The following is a 19,037-nucleotide window of genomic DNA, read 5'->3' on the forward strand; positions in this document are numbered from 1 at the left end:
AGGAGGGGTGACGTGACGTCAAGCCTGCTCAGTTAACCACGTGGTGTGGTGCAGTTTTCTAGATTTGTGTGAACCAGTGGCGTAGTTCTCTGGCAGAAGGAAACAGGAAGTCCGCGGTCATGGTGCGCAGTGACCGCCCACGTGCCGTGTAGGCCCCCGGGCCTGGGACTATGGATCCCAGGACGTGCTTAATGAAAGCTTTCATCATTGAATAATGATGGTGGCAATCGCTTCAATAGATTGAGTGCTCAGTACACGTCAGGCACTTCTCAGATGGGGGACGGAGCCCGGCAAGGTCGTGTAACTCGGTCAGGGGCACGCTCTTGGCAGTGGTGGGTTGCACGCAGGCTTGGTGAGTCGGCCTCCGGAGTCCTGCCGCGCTGCCGGCCTCCAGCTCATGTATTCGTGGGCCAGTGGGGACACTTTGGAGCAAATTTGCACATTCTGTTTAAGTGCTTTCCGGAGCTACTCACAAGTCCGTGGAAGACCAGGGCTCTGACTCGACCCGTTTGCTCTTTCAGACAAACGAAGCAGGCATCTTGGTGCTGATGGCGTCTACTTGGATGACCTCACGGATATGGATCCTGAAGTGGCTGCCCTGTATTTTCCCAAAAAGTAAAATTTCTTTTTATTCCTCGTATCATTTTCTGTGTTAATCTGTGTGAGTCTGGTTTGTCCCCCCTTATATTTGATTGGAAGGTGAGTAAGAAAAGGGAGGCTCGGATTTTACTGTGAAAAGCTGCCAGTAAATAATGGACTTTCTCTGGAGACACGTGTGTGGCCATCTCTGTGTGGCTGGCTTCCCACCTTGCGAACAGGAAGGCAGGCCCCGAGGCTGGCTGCCGGGGAGACGCCACAGTCGCGTTGCGGGGGTGGTGGCCCACAACCCCACTCAGTGGCCAAGAGGGGGCAGCTGCACAGCCCTCTCCCTCCCCAGGAGAGATTCTCCCATGGCCCCCGAGGGTGGTAGCGAGATCCGTGGCCTCTGAGGACAGCGTGCTTTCCCTGCCGTTCATTTCACGTAGGCTTGGAAGGCGACACCGGGAGGACAATAGGCTAAAATAATTGCTTCTCTCCCAAGGTAGTTGATTTCACTTGTCTGTCTCTGTCACGGTCCTGAGATGAGCTCCGTCACTACTCGGGAGCCGTTTGCTCTCTGTGATGTCAGAACATCTCCCCTCTTCCTTCTCCCAGCGGAGATCCTTCTGGACTCTCCAAACACGCCAGCGACAACGGGGCCCGGTCTGCCAACCAGTCCCCGCAGTCCGTGGGCAGCTCTGGCGTCGACAGCGGCGTGGAGAGCACGTCGGACAGCCTGAGGGACCTGCCATCCATCGCCATCTCCCTGTGCGGGGGCCTCAGCGACAATCGGGAGATAACCAAAGGTACCGCCTGGGAGCCTGGCCCTGGAGCCGGTCTTCGGGCCACGAGCGCCCTCGCGTGGCCAATGGCCAGAACGTCCGGAAGCCCGGGCTTCTCTAGTTCATGTCCGAAGTCGCTGTTCACTTGGCCGGGTTCGCGAGAGCACAGACGACTCACTGCAGCTCCCGGCCCAAGTGCTGGGGGCTTGCAGTTGGCTGCCCTGAGGGCTCTGTTCACACATGGCTTCGGGGCCGCTTGTCGTCGGGCGTGTTTGCTGAGCATGATGTGTGTCTCCTTCCCTTGTGCCTGTCCTGCAGAGGTGCCCTCCGGAGCCTGCAGCCCAGTGGGAGTGTCAGGGTTATGGGGACACAGGGCACTGGAAGTGTCAGAAAGGCTGTGGGGTCTTGGGGAGGGAGGGACGTCTGAGTTTGAGCACGTTCAGGCACGCTTGCCAGCTGGATCTCAGGGGTGCTCATAGGCTTGGCGTCGGTGGCGAGTTAATTTGTAGTGTCCATCAAATCCAGAACGATGGTTTCCCAGTGTCTCGTGACAGCTACGTGGTGAGGTGGCCCCAAGACCCCCAGTGGATGCATCAGCCATCACCAACTGATGAATTCCTCGAGTGGTCTTAGTGGCCCTGAGTGTCCCTCTCCCACCTCTCCCACCTCTCCCATCTCCACTGTTCTCTCTTTCTCATCACGCCCCCCCGCCCCCAACAATGGTCTGTTTTTCTAGCCGGGAAGGGGTGAGTCTGTGCATTTCATCCCCTTGCCACTCGGGAGCCACCCTCTTCCCTTCCAGCCCTGAGCTGCCATCCTAGACTCCTGTCTATCCCGAAGTCCCCGCAGGGCTTTGTGAAGTTCTTCTCACACAAAAGCTGGGGCCCCTTATTCTGGAACCTGAACCAGCTAATCCATCACCTGGTGCTGAACTGAACATTAAGTTCCTTAATGTGACCCAGCTGGTTTAGTCCATCACAGGAGGTCTTTCTAAGCCCCCCACCCCTCTAATAACCAGCCACGTTGTTTCCAAATCTCTATCACCAACCACTCTGGGGCCTTGAAGAGGTGAGCACACTCTGTGGGCCAGGAAGAGGTGTGAGAAGGCTGGTGTCCGATGGCCCCCCCTCCCCGGTACACTTGCACACTGAGTGTCCTTTCACGGGGGTCCATACAGATAAGGCCAGATTCCCATGACCAGGAGCCCCTGAGGAGAGTACCTAGCGGTATGAATTAGGATTCCAAAGGTACATGCCATGGACAGTCTGGGTTGGCGTCCTGACCAAGGGGTCTTTTTCTACTGGACATGGGTGCCTCCCGGTGGCCAGGGTCTGCTGGGTCTTGGTTCCATTCAGGGTATATTGGACCCCCTTAGGGAAGGAGTGGGGACAAATTAGAGCCAGAGAGGTGGGCAGAACCCTCATCAAGGCTCCAGCCAGGGCCAGCTGAATGGGGGATGTCGAGTGGAGGCCAGAGCCTTTGGCCAGAGCTCGTTGCAGAAGCTAAAGTCAGGGCTAAGGTCCAGGGCCTCCGGCCCCTGCGGCCTTCCTGCCTCCTGGAATGTGGTGGGGCTGGGTCAGGAGGCCAGGCCTCACGCGTCTTCCGCACTTCCTACACGTGACAGTGACCAGCACCTCACCCACTGACATGGAGTGAGCCCTCGCTTTAGGCAGGACATTGTGCTTCCCAGCCTCATAGCCACCGAGGAAGCAGGTGTGGTTCTTAATCCCCACGTTACAGACGAGGGAACCGAGGCTTGGGGAGATTAAGTACTTGCTCAACACAGCTCACACCAATGAATGTGACTGAAACTGCGTGGCCTGGTTTCTAAATCTACTTACCAGTCACCTGCTTCTGTAGATGCGTAGGGAGACTGCATTTTCCACACACCTGCTCCCTGCCTGGACATACGCTTGCCCCACGTCCTCGGACTGCCCCCAGCCGCCCTTCATTTCTGCACAGACGCTGCCCCCAAACTAACTCAAGCCCCTTTACAAATACGTTTGAAGAATTGTCTATACAGCTGAAAACACTTGTGAATGAGTGAGGGAAACCTAAGCCTGTTTTTTTGAACAAAATATTCCTTCTGTTTTCTCCTTGTTCCCTATGATTGCTTTCATAGATGCATTTCTGGAACAAGCCGTGTCGTATCAACAGTTTGTGGACAACCCGGCTCTCATTGATGACCCCAATCTTGTGGTGAAGATCGGGAATAAGTAGGTTCCTCTTGAAAGTCATTTTGACTGCCTCGTGGTACTGTTTGCATTTCAGTTTTTCAAAAGCAGAGACCCAGACAGTAAACCTTAGAAATATGTAAGATGAAGTCTTTGTTAAAATTTATTATTATCTCTTCACTCTTGGCAAAATACCGTGTTGTTATATAGTTGGTAGGTTGGTGTAACTGTCAATCTTGTGGGTTTTAATATTCATCTGTACTAGATTTTCTTAAAAAGATGTATTTATTTATTTTAGAGACAGAAAGAGAGCATGAGCGGGAGGGACAGAGGGAGAGGGAGAGAGAGGATCTCAAGCAGACTCTCTGCTGAGCGCAGAGCCGATGTGGGGGCTCGATCCACAACCCTGAGATCACAACCTGAGCCGAAACCAAGAGTGGGGCACTTAGCCGACTACGCCACCCGGGCGGCCCCATACTAGATTTTATAACGGAATGCATCCAGTCTCGGCCCTTGGCCCGTGAGCCGCAGGCCCACATCGTCCGCGGGCGTCACAGCGCAGACTGCTTATCTACCCCGTGAAGGCTTCGGTGTCTGGGGTCAGGGGACGTGCAGGTGTTCTTGTAGACTGTCAGCAAACTTTTCCCCCTGAGAGGAAGTCGAGGGTGTTTAGGTATTAACTTGGGGTACCTAGTTGCCTTTTCCATGAGGTGTGGCAAGTCTCTGCTTGGCCCCCGAGAGCAGCTGCTGTGGGGTCAGCAGGGTGAAGGGCAAATGGGGGAGGGCCGGGGTGTTGGCAACAGCATTGGGCTCATTAAGGAGCCAGCCGGGGTTCCAGAGCTTTCCTTGACTGTTTCTCGTGACATTAGGAGATTTTTCAGTCCGAGCCTCGGTCTTTGACATCTATTTCATTTTTCCACATCAGGTATTATAACTGGACGACGGCAGCGCCTCTGCTCCTGGCCATGCAGGCCTTCCAGAAACCCTTGCCAAAGGTGAGCTTGAACACGAGGCAGAAGAGGTGGCACTAAATACCACAGGCAGACGAATCTGGGCGGTTGGAATTTAACTTTTACTTCAGAACCACGGCGTTAATTACATTACGTTCTTTTGAAGTTCATGGTTATAGAGGTCAGGGGTCTGGAATCTGCCCGTCTTGCACCCTGAAGGTCCTTCCCCTTCCTGCTTATCAGGGCGAAACCTCCCAGTCCCGAGTCCTGCCCCTTCCGGGGCTCCTTTCCCGACACCTGCCGTGCTAGGGACGGAGGTGGGGGCAGAGTGGGTAGATGCCCGGATGTCAGAGCCCAGGGGCGGCGAGGGGACGAGAGAGAAGGGCTGGAGCCAATGGCAGTGTGGGTGCAGGGAGACAGAGCATCAGATGTGAGCCGGGAAGCAAGCCCCGGGCCTCACTGGCCGAGGAGGGGAGAGCGCAGGGCCGGCAGCTCCTAGCCGCACGAGAGGGCAGGCGGTGGCCGCGGGAAGAGGCAGGGCTAGAAGGGCAGGCGGGCCGCTGTAGCCCCCCATGCTGTCGTGCTCCCCCGAGGTCTCCCCGGACACTCGGCCTGGAATTGTTCAGTTTTTCCACCTTCTATCTTCCTACTAGATTATACGTTCTTTCTGCTGCAAAGACCATGTCTTACCTTGTCTCCCTCGTCTGCTCAGCAAGAGCTTCGTGTGGTTTGGATATTGTAGCCATCAGATAGTTGTGATATCCGAGGTTCTTGAAAGTCTGCTCTGACGTCGTTGGGCCCGTGCTCACTCCTCCCTGCGTGTGCGCGTGTGCGCGTGTGCGGGGGGTGCGTGCTTGGATGTGCACGTACCTGTGTGGGTAGCTTTGGGGTTTGGAGATTGTGACCTCCTCTGTGGTGGTACTTTATCTGAGGTCTTGTTTTCCTCCCTGGTTTTGTTTTGTCCCTGCTGGCTTCCCTGTCCCCTCATGGTATTCATGGCCCAGGATAAATTTTTATGTTACATTTCTCAGCTCTTAACAAATCAGGAAGAAAAAAGACCAATGCAATAGAAATATCCTTTAACTTAAAGGGGTTTAGCTCACAAAAGACGTGTGCATGGCTCCTAAGCTGAGGCTTTGTGATATCCTTTACAAGCTGTCAGTAAGTCTTTGACTCTGCTTATGGTGTTTCTTAATGTAGAATTAGTTTTATATGTAGAATTTGTCCATCCTTTAAGGCTGTTGGGTCTTGGGCGCCTGGGTGGCTCAGTCGTTAAGCGTCTGCCTTCGGCTCAGGTCGTGATCCCAGGGTTCTGGGATCGAGTCCCACATCGGGCTCCCTGCTCGGCGGGAAGCCTGCTTCTCCCTCTCCCACTCCCCTTGTGTTCCTGCTCTCGCTGTCTCTCTCTCTGTCAAATAAATAAATAAAATCTTTAAAAAAAAAAAAAAAAAAAAAGGCTGTTGGGTCTTGTATCACACTTAGAATGGCCCTGCTTCCCCATTCCTGAAACTTGTGAAAATATGCTAGCTTTCCCCCGGGTACTTTCTTTTTTTTCTTTTTTCTTTTTTATTTAGGTTCCCTGCCTAACGTGGAGCCCAATGCGGGGCTTGAACTCACGACCCTGAGATCCAAACCTGAGCTGAGATCAAGAGTTGGATGTTTAACCCCCTGAGCCACCCAGGCGCTCTCCCCTAGTACTTTCTTAAATCTCTGATCTGTCTAGGTTTTCTTTTGTGAGTGAGTGAGGTATCAGGAACCAAATCAGCTCTTTCCCAGCTGGTTACTGAATCATGATGCTTTGTAGGAAACAGAATGACTACGAGTAGCTTGAATAATAAGGGTTTATTATCTGACATAGTAAGAATCTTCGAGGTTGGTAGTTTCAGGGTGAGCGTCTCCGTGATTGTCTTGGCTTTCCCTTTATGATCACAAGGTGGCTGTCCCCCACATCATCCTCTCCAACAGCCACACCCCAAATAGGAAGGATGAGACAGACTTCTCGCATTTCATTGGCCACAGCTTGGTCACATGATCACCTCCAAACCAGTTGCTCCCAAAACAGTAGAATGAACGAGAATGGCGTAGATGAAGCGAGGTCAGAACATATTGCACCTGATTCCTAAACAGAGTTTTGGATGTGTTGGCAAGAAAGAAAGGGGATGATGTGCCCAGGGAGGCAAGTAACCGGGTCTGGCATAACTACCTAGTTACCTCAGTACCTTTTGTTAGATGACTTCCCCCACTGATAGGCAGTTACAGCTACAATGTGTATGATATTTCTTCATGAATTTAGATTCATTTCTGGACTTTGTCTTCTGTTCCATGTATATGTTCACTCATGTACCAACATGCATTCTTATAATTATGATAGATTTTCAGTATATTTTAGTATCTAGTAAGGCTCGTACCTACCTAGTAATACTCTTCTGTCTGTGAGTTTTCTTGGCTATTTTTATTTGTTTTATAAAGGAACTTTAGAATTGCTTTGTCTAGGTGTGAAAATAATCCTATTAGTTTTTTTCTTTAATTGGGGTTTTGTTACATTTATGGATGAATCTAGGAGGAATAGGGTAATCGACATCTGTATGAATTATCCTCTTTATGAATAGGTTACTCATGGTTTGCTTTCCCGTGTATTCAGTTTCTTTTGTATCAAGTAAGGACTTTTAAATGATAACAAGAAGCACAATAGGCGAAATATGTGAATTTTTTAATCTCTCACTTAACCTGAAGCCTGTTTGGTTAAAAGACGTAAATTGTTCTTTCGTTACTGGCGGGGGCTGTCCGTTCCCTGATAGTTCTGTGAACCAAGGAAGGGAGAGGAAATACTGTTTACCTGGTGCTGGAATTTGCCTCAAGATAGATATTTTCTTCTTTGGAAATTTTCTTTTAGAAAATTATTGATTAATATTTAATCTTCCTCCATTAAACTTTGATTTATTTAGGGCGTGAGTATGAGTTTTCTTTTTAATACTTGAGGTTTTGACCCAAAGGCATCTACTAGGGTTCAGTTTGTCCCAATTTGGTGATTTACATTTACTAAAGAGATCCTGTGCATTTTACTCTTTGTTTAAAACCGTTTTACCCTATATTCCATATTAATCATTTCATTTTTTAATTTTATAATCATCATACTGAGAGTAACAGTAGTTTAACCAGTAAATCACTTTAATTTGAAAACCTCTGGTCTTAACTAATCACTAATGATTTTCAATGCTTTCTTTTTCTGTTGTTGTTGTGTTGTATTTTATTTGTTGTTTGTTTATTCCTTTAACATCTTCTTAAGTCTTCATGCTTAAGTTATCTTCATGTGGTTTTGGACGCCATTAGGTTTTGCTTCTCGAAAATTTTTGGTCCACAAATAGTATGTTGTGTTTTCTCTGATTTTTTTTTTTTTAAATCTTACTTTAATTTGCGCGTGTGTGTCTTTTGGTTTGATGTGCTAAGTTGATCTTTTTTTGGTTCCATTATTTATGTTACCATCCATTTAAAACAGGCCACTGTGGAATCTATCATGAGGGATAAGATGCCCAGAAAGGGAGGAAGATGGTGGTTTTCATGGAGGGGAAGAAATACCACAATCAAAGAGGTAAGCATGGAAAACAAAAGGGTGTTTCTACTTAGCTCAGCCAGTTTGGGGGTTTGTGTAGTGGAGTGTGTTTTCATGCTTGTATGTCAGAGAAATAAGCACAAGCCATAATACTGAGTTTTCACGAGCTAGCTCTGCGTTGAAGCAGGGAAAGGCATCCCAGAATGTAGGGAAGGCACAGAGGAAGGGGAGGTGTGGGTTCACCTCCCAACCCTGTTTCCTGGCTGGGAGCCCATGGCCAAGTCACCGCCCCTCTGGAATTTCTTCATCTGTCAAAAGAAGGGATTCAATCCGATAGTTTAATTTTCTAAGTTAAGTATCTTCTTGCTGTTTGTGAGTATAACTGTAATGAGGCAATACTTAGAGTGGTAGACTAATTCTCATCAGTCCTTTCACTTAAATGGTGTGTATAAATATGCATGACTTTGGTGTCCCTTTCTATAAATGCCTTGTACTTTTTTCCAGGTCTCTGTCAGCCTCTTCACCTATTCCTTGAAGCACTTTCCTTGCTTGACCTCCATGCCCCTGTGTTCGCCTGGCATTCTTCCTCCCAAGGCTGGCCCCACTCTGGCTCTGCCCCCACAGGGGGGTCGTTGGGGGTTGTCCTAGGGTCTTATCTTCTGCTTAGACCACCTACCTTTCCCTAGGCAACCCCACTCACCCATGTTTGATTTCCAAACCATTCTTTTGTATTTCCTGTCCGTTTATCAAGTAGCCAGCACTGTGGACATCTCCATGTGAATGCTTCAAGACACTTCGAACTGGGTCGTTTCCAAGATTGAACTCACAGTTTTCGTGTGAATTCTTCCTTTGTTGGACCATAGTCAGAAAATGGTGCCAGTGTCCCTTCACGGGCTAGACCCTTCCTTTTTCCTCATTTCCCACATTCAGTTCATCACCACACCCTATCAATTTACCATCTTAAATATTTCTCAGACGTACCCATCTCTCTCCAGTTCCACTCCCCCAAGTGTAGGCTAGCACCCTCTGTCCCAGGATTGCTTCCTGTGGTCCACTGGTCTCTTCTTGCCCTCTCTTTCTCAGCCTCTATAATGTAGTTGCATTAGTTGATGTAGGATACTGGTCCAATTTATGTTATTCCTTCCTTAAAAGCTTTTGGGTTCCCAGGGCTCTCATAATTAAGACCAATATCCTTAACATGGTTCACTGTGTTTGTGTGTCATAGCCCCTGCCTCCCTCTGTAGCCCTTTTTTGCCCTTCTACCCCCTGCCCTCCCTGTTTTAGCTTCACTGGCTGAACGTGCACTCTACCCCAGGACTTTGGCACATGCCGTTTCCTCTGCCTGGTGTTCCTAGGACCCCTTTACCACCCCCTTCACTTAATTAACTAGCGTCTCAAAAGATTCTTTCTCAGCAGATTAGTCTGGGCTGCCGTTCTCTGTTCTTATAGTCCTGCCCGGGACTGGGGGAAATGCTTTCATACATTTTTGCCAGGTTTGTAGTCGTACACATATTAGTGTGACTATTTGATTAACATCTCTTTCTCCTCCACATCCTAAACTCCAGGAAGGCAGAGACCATGTCTGGCTCTGATCCCTGGCTATCCCTGGTGCCCATATTGGACACATAAGAGGGGTTTGGCGAATATTAGAGGGAATGCTGATTACTTTTGGAATATAGTGTAAAGAAACCCCAAGGACAGCAGTCAAGTTGGTTATTATAATACTGACAGAAACCCCAGTGAGCTCAATGTATTTATTCCATGAGTTCAAAGGGAAAAAGTCTGGTGGAAGGGTTTTATCAAGATAACATTGTTCTTTCACATTTTCTTAGCATATCCAAGTTTTACTGATTACCCCATTATCTTCAAGGGGTATAAACAAGTTAGACCAAACATATGCTTTACTTGAGGTGGCTTAAAACATAAAGGGCCTTTCTAGAGAGTAGAATGTTCTAGAATTTAGGCAAAGGGCTATTTCCTATTTCAAAGGCCTATTTATTGTAGGGTATTCACATTGTCACCGGTTTGAATTAAGAGGAATGCCAGCATGAAGGAACAGTTACGAAATTAAATATTTCTTAAAAAAACTGAAATACATTTATTTCAGATAGATAGATATATTTGAACTTGTCTAATAAAGCATCGTGGATAGTGGTGGCTAAGTTACCTCAATACATAGATTAAAAATTACTGAGTATATTGTCACATCGATTATTTGTGTGCTTATAAAAAGCTGAAGAATATTTGGAAATAGTTTGTGCTCATCCTGTGTTAAGATGGTCACCCTGATATATTATTTATTTCGCTTGTTTTCTTTATTAACATTGAAAACATTAACCTGCCTCCTGACCAAATGATCCCAAGTAATGGGATTTAATTGTACATCCTTTGTCCTTGGGTAATTCTGTCTGATGAATTCCCATGAAGTCTGTGGGGCCGGTGGGTGTCTTCTCCTCCCTGGCCAGCTGTGGGCCAGGCTCTGTGTGTGTGTGTGTGTGTGTGTGTGTGCGTGCGTGCAGCTTCTCTGTGGTCCTCACAGCAGCGTTAGGAGCTGGATGTTATCCTGCCCCCCCTTCATAGGTGAGGAGACAAGGCTCTGGAAGGTTCCAGGACTTGCCCGGATCTCGTAGAGTTCCAGAGCTCTTTCCAGTACATTGAAAGAGCATTTTCTATTAAGAGTGTGTGGTGTTGAGAAAGAGAGAAGGCGTCCACGTTTTCCCAAGCAAAATATGGCGTGAAAGTATTTTTGAGCATTTCTATCAGCAATTATAAGAAAATATTTTGAAAATATTCGGGTATCCAGGCAGCCCTTGATAAAGCATTTGCATAAGCTCCCGTGATTATGAAGTTTGGTTTGGTGCCACAAACACTTACGGAAAACAGACTCATTTCTGTCAAAAAAATTTTCTCAGCGTAATTGAACGCTTCCAAGCAAAGGAATGACTGGGACCTGCCATGCCTGGGGCGTGTAACGCTGGGGACGGCATTGGGGGCCCTGTCCCGGGCTTAGGGGAGCCCGTCATGGGACCCCGGCAGTGTCGTGCAGGTCCTTCTCTTTGGTACCCCATGACTCTTTCTTGTCTCCTTCTCCAGGAAAGTAAGCCGGAGCAGTGCTTGGCTGGAAAGAGCCACAGCACCGGGGAACAGCCGTCGGCGCTCAGCACGGCCACCAGGTACGGCGCCAGTCCACGTGGGCTCTTGCGGCCCCTTTCTGCGTCCCAGGGCGTGGCACGTGCCTGCCGGGTGCTGATGGGGTTCACCAAATATACAGGCAGACCTGGCTTGCAGGCCTGGCTCTGTGTTTGCTCAACGACCTGGAGCCATTTACCTCACGTGGTTTCCCGTGGTCGATCGAATGGAGGCAGTTGCCCCCTTGGACGTCTACTGGGCAAAGTAAATGCGAGGCTTCAGTGAGGTCACGGAACTCGAGCGCTGCTCAGGGTCTTGTTGTGTGATGGCCCTGGACGTACAGATTACAACAGCAGTGCTGCTGTTGCTGCTGACCATGACGATGACAAAATGAGCATTCACAGCAGCGTGGACATGAGTTTCTTTCTGAAGGAAATTGCCTTTATGGTTTAAATACTTACTGGGGCTTATGTTGATACTTTTCTAAGTATCGATATGGGTTCATATGAACTTGGCAACTGATCAATACTGTTAATGTTTTGTCTTCAGGTTAATCTGTTTGTACAGGATTTGAGGGTAACTCTGATCTGAGGGCAAAGCCTTCGCGCACTAGTTATGATGCTAATAATGTGTATCGATGCCGAATGAGCTGATGTAGCACCTTTTACCTATCACCTTACCTTTAGAGTATCCCTGCGCTTAAGCAAGCCAGGATTGCCTTCCTTATTTAGCAGGCGGAAAATACTCACAAACTGATGGAAGGCAAGAGGCATATCTTAGTCCTTTTTGTGTCGTAGAGGCTAAGCCAATGCTTGACACATCGCGGGCGCTTCATAAGTATTGTTTTTTTTTTTTTTTATTTGTTTTTTGTTGGTTTTCTCTTTTGATTTCCTGTTTTCAATCTTATTAATTTCTACTCCACTATTTATTATTTCTTTTCTTCTGCTTACTTTGGATTTAATTTTCTCATCTTTTTCTATATTCCTTTTTTTTTTTTTTTAATTTTATTATGTTATGTTAGTCACCATACAATACATCATTAGTTTTTGATGTGGTGTTCCACGATCCATTGTTTTCATGTAACCCCCAGTGCTCCATGCAGTACGTGCCCTCCTTAATACCCATCATCGGGCTAACCAATCCCCCCTCCCCCCTCCCCTCTAAAACCCTGTTTGGTTCTCAGAGTCCATAGTCTCTCATGGTTCGTCTCTCCCTCCGATTTCCCCCCCTTCATTTTTCCCTTCCTTCTCCTAATGTCTTCCATGCTATTCCTTATGTTCCATAAATAAGTGAAACCATATGATAATTGACTTTCTCTGCTTGACTTATTTCACGTAGCATAATCTCCTCCAGTCCCATCCATGTTGATGTAAAAGTTGGGTATTCATCCTTTCTGATGCCTGAGCAATATTCCATTGTATATAAGGACCACATCTTCTTTATCCATTCACCTGTTGAAGGGCATCTCGGCTATTTCCACAGTTTGGCTATTGCGGACATTGCTGCTATGAACATTGGGGTGCATATGGCCCTTCTTTTCACTACATCTGTGTCTTTGGGGTAAATACCCAGGAGTGCAATTGCTGGGTCATAGGGTAGCTCTATTTTTAATTTTTTGAGGCACCTCCACACCATTTTCCAAAGTGGCTGTACCAACTTGCATTCCCACCAACAGCGTAAGAGGGTTCCCCTTTCTCCACAACCTCTCCAACATTTGTTGTTTCTTTCCCTGTCCATTTTTGCCATTCTAACTGGTGTAAGGTGGTATCTCAGTGTGGTTTTGATTTGGATTACTTTGTAAGTATTGTTGGGCTATTACTGAATTGGTAAGTTTTCCCCAGCACGTTGTTGATTCACAGGAGAGGCAGGCTAAGAGCACACGTCCTGGCCTCCTGGCCATAGCTCTGCCTTGTCAGCTGTTTTATTTCCAGAATCCCCTGCAGAAATAGAAACCCACAGAGGAGGAAGTAGGAAGAAATCTGGTTTCTTCATTGTTCTGTGTGTAGAAGAACGTGCAGGACCTTTTGAAGATGACTCTAAGAGGCCTCGCCAGCTCCCAGTTGGAGTATTACTGGGGGCACCCTTGCTGGTTCCCATGGGGGGGCCCGGCACTGCTGGTTCCCACGGGACCCTCTGCCCCTCCTCGCTGGAGAGGGAAGCGGGGTTGACTTTCAGTTTTTCGCCCTCCATCTCTGGCTCGTTCTCTGGAAAAGGGCTTTCAGACATGATTTTCTGGATACCTTCCCAACCTGGAATGTTGAGTGTGACTTTGAGCGAGCTCGGTAGGGAGAAGGTGGGTGTGTTCTAGATGGAGCGCAGGCTGAGGATGTGCTGTCCTGTGCGGGGACGTGCACAGCAGGCGGGCTGGAAGCCAACGGACTGTCGGTGGGGTCGTCGTTCACGCCCACGAGTGGGCAGCAGGCCGTAAGCAGCAGGCTTGGGAGTCGGGCGGACCTGGTTTGGAATCCTGGCTTTGGGGAAGCTGGTTTCTGTATCCGAGCAGAGGAACAGGTGTGATGTTCATGTCCAGAGCAGCGGGGGGAGGCAGCCCAGGAGAGAGGCAGCACTGTGGGGGGGACACAGGCAGAGGCCTCAGCTCGCCTGTCCTGAGCGTTTAAACCAGCGGTTTAGCTGCACTGGAAACACTCTGCTCTCCGGGAATTCTTTTCAAGAACACTGTCTGTCCTAGCTACGATTTCCAAACACGAGAGGCAGCATGAGCAGGACACAGAGCAGAGGCTTTGCGAGCCTTCCATGTGAGCTTTGGTGAATTCGTCAGCCCCACGGTGTCTCCTCCTCCATCTGTAAAATGGGGCTAAGAATGATACCAACCCCACGTATATCAGCTGATTTAATTCTCACGGCATCTTCACGAGAAAGGAGACCGGAATGCAAAACCCCACAGGGCCACACAGGAGGGGTGCTTCTGGCGGCTGCATGGGAGCAGTCAGGAGGCGGCTCTCGGGGGACCTGGCCCAAGGTTGAAAAGGCACAGAACGTGGGGTGCCTGGGTGGCTCAGTCGGTTAAGTGGCTGCCTCTAGATTTCGGCTCAGGTCACCATCTCAGGGTCCTGGGATCAAGCCCCGCATAGGACTCCGAGCTCAGAGGGACACCTGCTTGAGATTCTCCCTCTCCTTCTGCCCCTCCCCCTGTGTGCACGCTCTCTCTCTCTTTCTAGAATAAATAAATCAATCTTAAAAAGAAGGGCACGGGAGGTGACAACAGCTGACAGTGTGGCACGCATCTGCTGCTGGTCGGGCCTCTCTCCTTGCCAGCAGCCACGTGGAGGACCAGGGAGGACCCTGGGGGGTCAGGGGGTGGGGTGACGAGCAGCAAGACCCCAGGGCGGCTCCTCCTGAGCTGCGGCATCGGCCGGCGAGGTTCATTTGAAGCATCGCCGATTTTCTTGCCATCCGATACGATCCTCTTCGAATGTTGGCACAGATGCTGTTCCCAGGTAACTAGAAATCATCCAGGACTGTTCACCGTTGTTAGTCACGCCGCACTTCTTTATTAAACCTGGAAAGTGAAGCCTTGACTCCTGTGAGAAGTAATTGAGATTTTGAAAGGTATTAACATAGAGTTCTTTGGAGAAATGGAAATCTTTTAATTTTTACTGGCATCTTAGACGCTGAGCCTCCCAATTGGATCCGTGCAGCCGACGGAGAGAAGGCGTTGGAGTGCTCTCCTAATTGACAGGCTTGATTGACAGAGCGGTCCCTGAAGTCTCCTAATTGAGCAAAATGCTTGTCACCACACAAATCATTAAAATACTATTTGAAAAATGTGCACGGTGACAAGTGCTAAGTTAGATGTTGTTCACAGCTACTCTCTGAACACAGACTTTCAAGCGAGATGAGCCCTTTTGTTTGTTGGTTGCTTCTTGGCGGCGGCGTAAAGCGGGCACCAGCTCCCGAGCCCTCGCAAGCGTGGGGGCCGGGGCTCGGGCTCGGGCGGGGGCCTGTTCCGTGCAGGGTGGAGGAGTCCTCAGATGCCGCATCCTTGCCCTAAGCTGGTTCTCCTAGCAGCCAACTGTACGACTCCCATTGCAGTGTTTGGGTCTGTTTTCCCTCAAACACGGCATGCTGCACGGGGTTGGTGGGTTTCTTTTTTTTTTTTAAGCAGCAAATGGAAAGGAACAGCTATTCTGCCTTGCTTCCTCGCCCTCTGAGCAGAGGCACACATCCGTGTGGTGTCATGAGAGCTTTGGTTCACATTCGGATCTCAGTTCACTCCAAACTGGTTGGTTGGAGCAGAACCATTTCCCGATTCAGTGAGGGGCCTGCAGCCTGGTCTCTCTCTGGGTTCCCGCCTGGGCACATGTCCGGCCGGGTCGGCTCCAGGACTATGTCCTCCCCAACGGGAAACCTGTGGGTCGTAGGTTCAGAAGAACCGGCGTTGTTCGCTAGGGGCGGGGGGCGGGGGGCGGGACTGGAAAGTTCTGTTGCTTTGGAACATGTCATTGTCCGGATGAGTGAGAGGCCCCGAGAGGAATTCTCTGGTCGTGAGGCCTTCCGTGAGTGGGGCTCATGTCTCCCAGTCCGGCTCTTTCTGTCACCTGCCTGTACCCTGAGTGTGTTGGTGGGTGTGATGCGGTTCGCTCCTCTACATTTTGAGATAAGGAAACCAGGGCGGAAAGGAGAACAGTCTGTGAGGGTAACAAGCTGACTCCTGTGGGGTTCCAGCCTGGGCTTCTCGGGTTCTAACCCGCGGGCCGTTTTCACCGTACCTAGAAACACAGTGTCATGGGTTAGATTCATGCGCACGTAGCCCGGCCCTACCATGTACCAAGCAGGACGCCAGCTGTCACGCTCTGTCCTTCTTCGTGGACACAGTGACCTGTCCCCATGGCTCATTCCCCACAGTCACCGTATCCTGGTGATGGCCAAGTCTGCTTTCCCATCAGAGCACGTATCCTGCTGTGCTGTGATGGTTTAGACAAAGCGCCCGGGGGAGCAGGGGCCGGTCTGTCTGCTGTATGGACAGTGGCCAGCACAGCGCAACGAGCATCAGGCGGATGAGCTCCAGTCCGCCAGCCGGCAGCCCACAGTCTCCCTCTCGTGGGGCTGGGGCAGCAGGTGCTTAGGGAAGGGCCCCTCATTCTAGATGTGGAAAGAGGCCCGTCTCCTCTTAGAAATAGCAGAGAAGTGGGTGCTGTGTCACGGTGCCCTCCCTCATGTCTCCCTAGTTTGGGATGGTCCTGGATTGTAGGGACTGCTCTGGAAGGAACGCACGGGATGAGAAAGCAACAGGCTGCATGGGATGGGGAAGGGAGGTGGGGGAGAATGGGAGGCTGGAGGAGGCCGGAGGACAAGGGGACTTGAGCATTGAGAGGTCAGAGCACATTGAGATAAAAAGATAAAATGGAGCTCCCAGGCGTGTCGGTCTTGCATAAAGGGATGTCCCGAGCAGGAAGCTTTGCAGGGAGGTGTGCACCCGAGGATGGGACGTGTCTGCTTGGGGCCGACTCAGCCCTTTCCACTCAGCCTTAACAAACACGTTGTCACTTTGTATAGTGGCAAGACATTTTTGACGGTAATGGCCTCAGGGAGCAGGGCTGATGCTGCTGGGTTGGGGATTATGCTATAGCAGGATTTTGATGGAGGGAACAACCAATAGGCTTTTTAAGAGCTGGTTAAAGAAAAAGAGCCTGCTTCCCACCTGCAACCCCCAGCCCTTCACCAAACGGAGAAATCTGGAAGAGTCGGGAGCATTGGCCCTGTGTGTTCTGCACAGGCAGATGACGTGCGTAGCCCTTGCCGGTGGGACAGCCTGCTCGGGCTCCCGGAGGAGGACTGATATGCTCCTTGTCTTCACCTGGTGGGGAGTCCTACAGTTACCTAGTTTTTTGGAGATGGGTGTTTGGAGAGGTATAAACAGAGCTGATCACTCAGGATGTGTAGAAATTTGGACTTCTTGGCCTGCAGCCTTAGACCCGGAACAGAAGAGAATGTTTACGAGCATCCTCCTTGGGAGGAGGGAGCTTAACTCTGTTTATCAGGAAGAAGCAGCGTCTTGGTTTAAAATAGAGTGATGATAGCTAGGAAATAGGGAAGTGAATGAGGAGCGGCAGCCCCAGATGAATAATGCAGGAGGCATATGAATGGGAGTTAGTGAGCGTTCATTGATAAATGTAATGGCATATGGTAAATGACCACCCGAGAGACAGTACTCGGGAGAGACCCGATTGACTCTGTCATTGATTCCGGCCTAATGCATTTTTAATGGCCACCCAGATGCATTTCCTAATTGGTGATTACATCACTCTGTGTTCCAGAATAAAGCATGAATCATCCTCCAGTGATGAAGAGCACGCAGCTGCCAAGCCATCAAGTGCAAGCCACCTCCCTCTGTTGTCCAATGTCAGCTACAGGAAGACCCTCCGGCTCACTTCGGAGCAACTGGTGTGTGTGTCGTTCTTCCCTCGCCGTGTGCACGGGCGCTGGCCAAGGCGGGGCCACTCAGACTCAGCGGCCTGGTGGTCTGGGTGCCCCTCCCGCTCTCCGGCCCAGCCTCAGCCCCTGGCCAGGCTGACCCCACAGTCTCGCTTCCCCTTTGTCTCCCCTGATGTAGCCCTGGAGCTTTCAAGTGTTGGAGGAGGGCAGCCTGAGGAAGCTAATTTACCCTTAGTTGTAAATGACTGATAAACCCGAGTCTTGCAGGCTCTTTCCATTTTTAGAGAGATGTTTGTCGACTCAAGGGCATCTCCTAAATTGGGGGAAATCAAGCACTTGCGATGGGGTTTAGAGAGTTTCAGGTGGCAGGGGGCCATCATGGTCACAGTGTCCTCTTCTGTGAGGGTGTACCACCAGTTTTAGTCAGACCCCTCTTTCCCTGGACCTTGTTTCCCATGAACAGTCAGTGAGCAAGTATCCTCCCTCTTTTGCTTTTATCCTAAGAATGAGTGGGGGGCCAGGCTAAGCTGTGACGGTGTTCATGGGAAAGGGTCAGGCCAGACCCCCGGTTAACGCCACCAGCACGCCCCTCAGCCTGGCAGCCTCTGTGCAGTTGTGTGGCACGTGGCTCAGGCCAGCGATGCTGGGGGGACCTGGAGTTAGGCAGCCAGCTGGCATGCACGAGAGGGTCCCCACAGTGAGACGCAAAACCGCCAAAAAGGTAATTTTGCTTTCTGGATCTGTTGTGAATTCCTTGGGTCTGCAGTTATTCAGGAAAACATGTTTCCACACTTGGCCTTGTCTCCCCCGTTGTGGCCCTTCGTATTTATTCACGGAGTAGTAAGTGCGTCCTATTCTGAAGGTGGGATTCCTGTGGCAAGCCTCCCAGCCTGTCATTCAACCCTGCAGGAAGAGGGTGAGCTTGCCTTACAGGGGGGCCTCTGGGGAGAGCTGGGTTCAGGTGGCCCAAATCCTGGAAAGAACCATCCTCATCTGTAGGCAGAATTATACAGCGGCCCAGGGCAGTGAGTTTACAAAATAGTCCTAATCTAGCGTCTCATGGAATGGAATCCAAATAGCCCTCAGTCTGGGCCTTCCCCTCAAGTGGACACATGGCTCATGTTTTTCAGAAAAGCTTGAAGTTGAAGAATGGCCCCAACGACGTGGTGTTCAGCGTGACCACACAGTACCAAGGCACGTGTCGCTGCGAAGGCACCATCTATCTGTGGAACTGGGATGACAAAGTCATCATCTCAGACATCGATGGGACCATCACCAGGTAGGTCCGGCCGCCTCAGGGGCCGTGGGTGAGTTTACCTTCCTGTAGGGCCCCGGGGCCTGGATCCGGCATCGCCATTCTCTGTCTGTGGTGCCGTGGGGCTCCTGCAGTTCCGTTTCTGGTGCAGCTGTGGAATCTTCGATCCTTGCCCTAAACAGCCGTAGTTGGGTCGTGGTGCTTGTTTCCCGGATGTTGCTC

General features: G+C 50.1%; 1 protein-coding gene across 5 annotated transcripts in view; it reads left to right on the plus strand.

Annotated features, from left to right (window-relative positions):
- LPIN1 (lipin 1) overlaps positions 1 to 19,037 on the plus strand; it is a 54,505-nt gene that overhangs the window by 14,163 nt on the left and 21,305 nt on the right. For 3 of the 5 annotated variants that reach the window (XM_036070911.2, XM_036070913.2, XM_036070915.2), the window contains 8 exons: positions 522 to 615; positions 1,195 to 1,385; positions 3,484 to 3,577; positions 4,461 to 4,530; positions 7,982 to 8,074; positions 11,129 to 11,208; positions 17,443 to 17,569; positions 18,691 to 18,839. In XM_036070911.2, the coding sequence (XP_035926804.2) occupies positions 522 to 615; positions 1,195 to 1,385; positions 3,484 to 3,577; positions 4,461 to 4,530; positions 7,982 to 8,074; positions 11,129 to 11,208; positions 17,443 to 17,569; positions 18,691 to 18,839 (898 nt within the window). Of the gene's footprint in view, positions 1 to 521; positions 616 to 1,194; positions 1,386 to 3,483; positions 3,578 to 4,460; positions 4,531 to 7,771; positions 7,850 to 7,981; positions 8,075 to 11,128; positions 11,209 to 17,442; positions 17,570 to 18,690; positions 18,840 to 19,037 lie in introns of all 5 variants that reach the window. The other 2 variants (XM_036070912.2, XM_036070914.2) reach the window with 1 other exon arrangement.

This window comes from Halichoerus grypus, chromosome 10, assembly GCF_964656455.1.
Source record: "Halichoerus grypus chromosome 10, mHalGry1.hap1.1, whole genome shotgun sequence".
Taxonomy (NCBI): Eukaryota; Metazoa; Chordata; class Mammalia; order Carnivora; family Phocidae; genus Halichoerus; species Halichoerus grypus.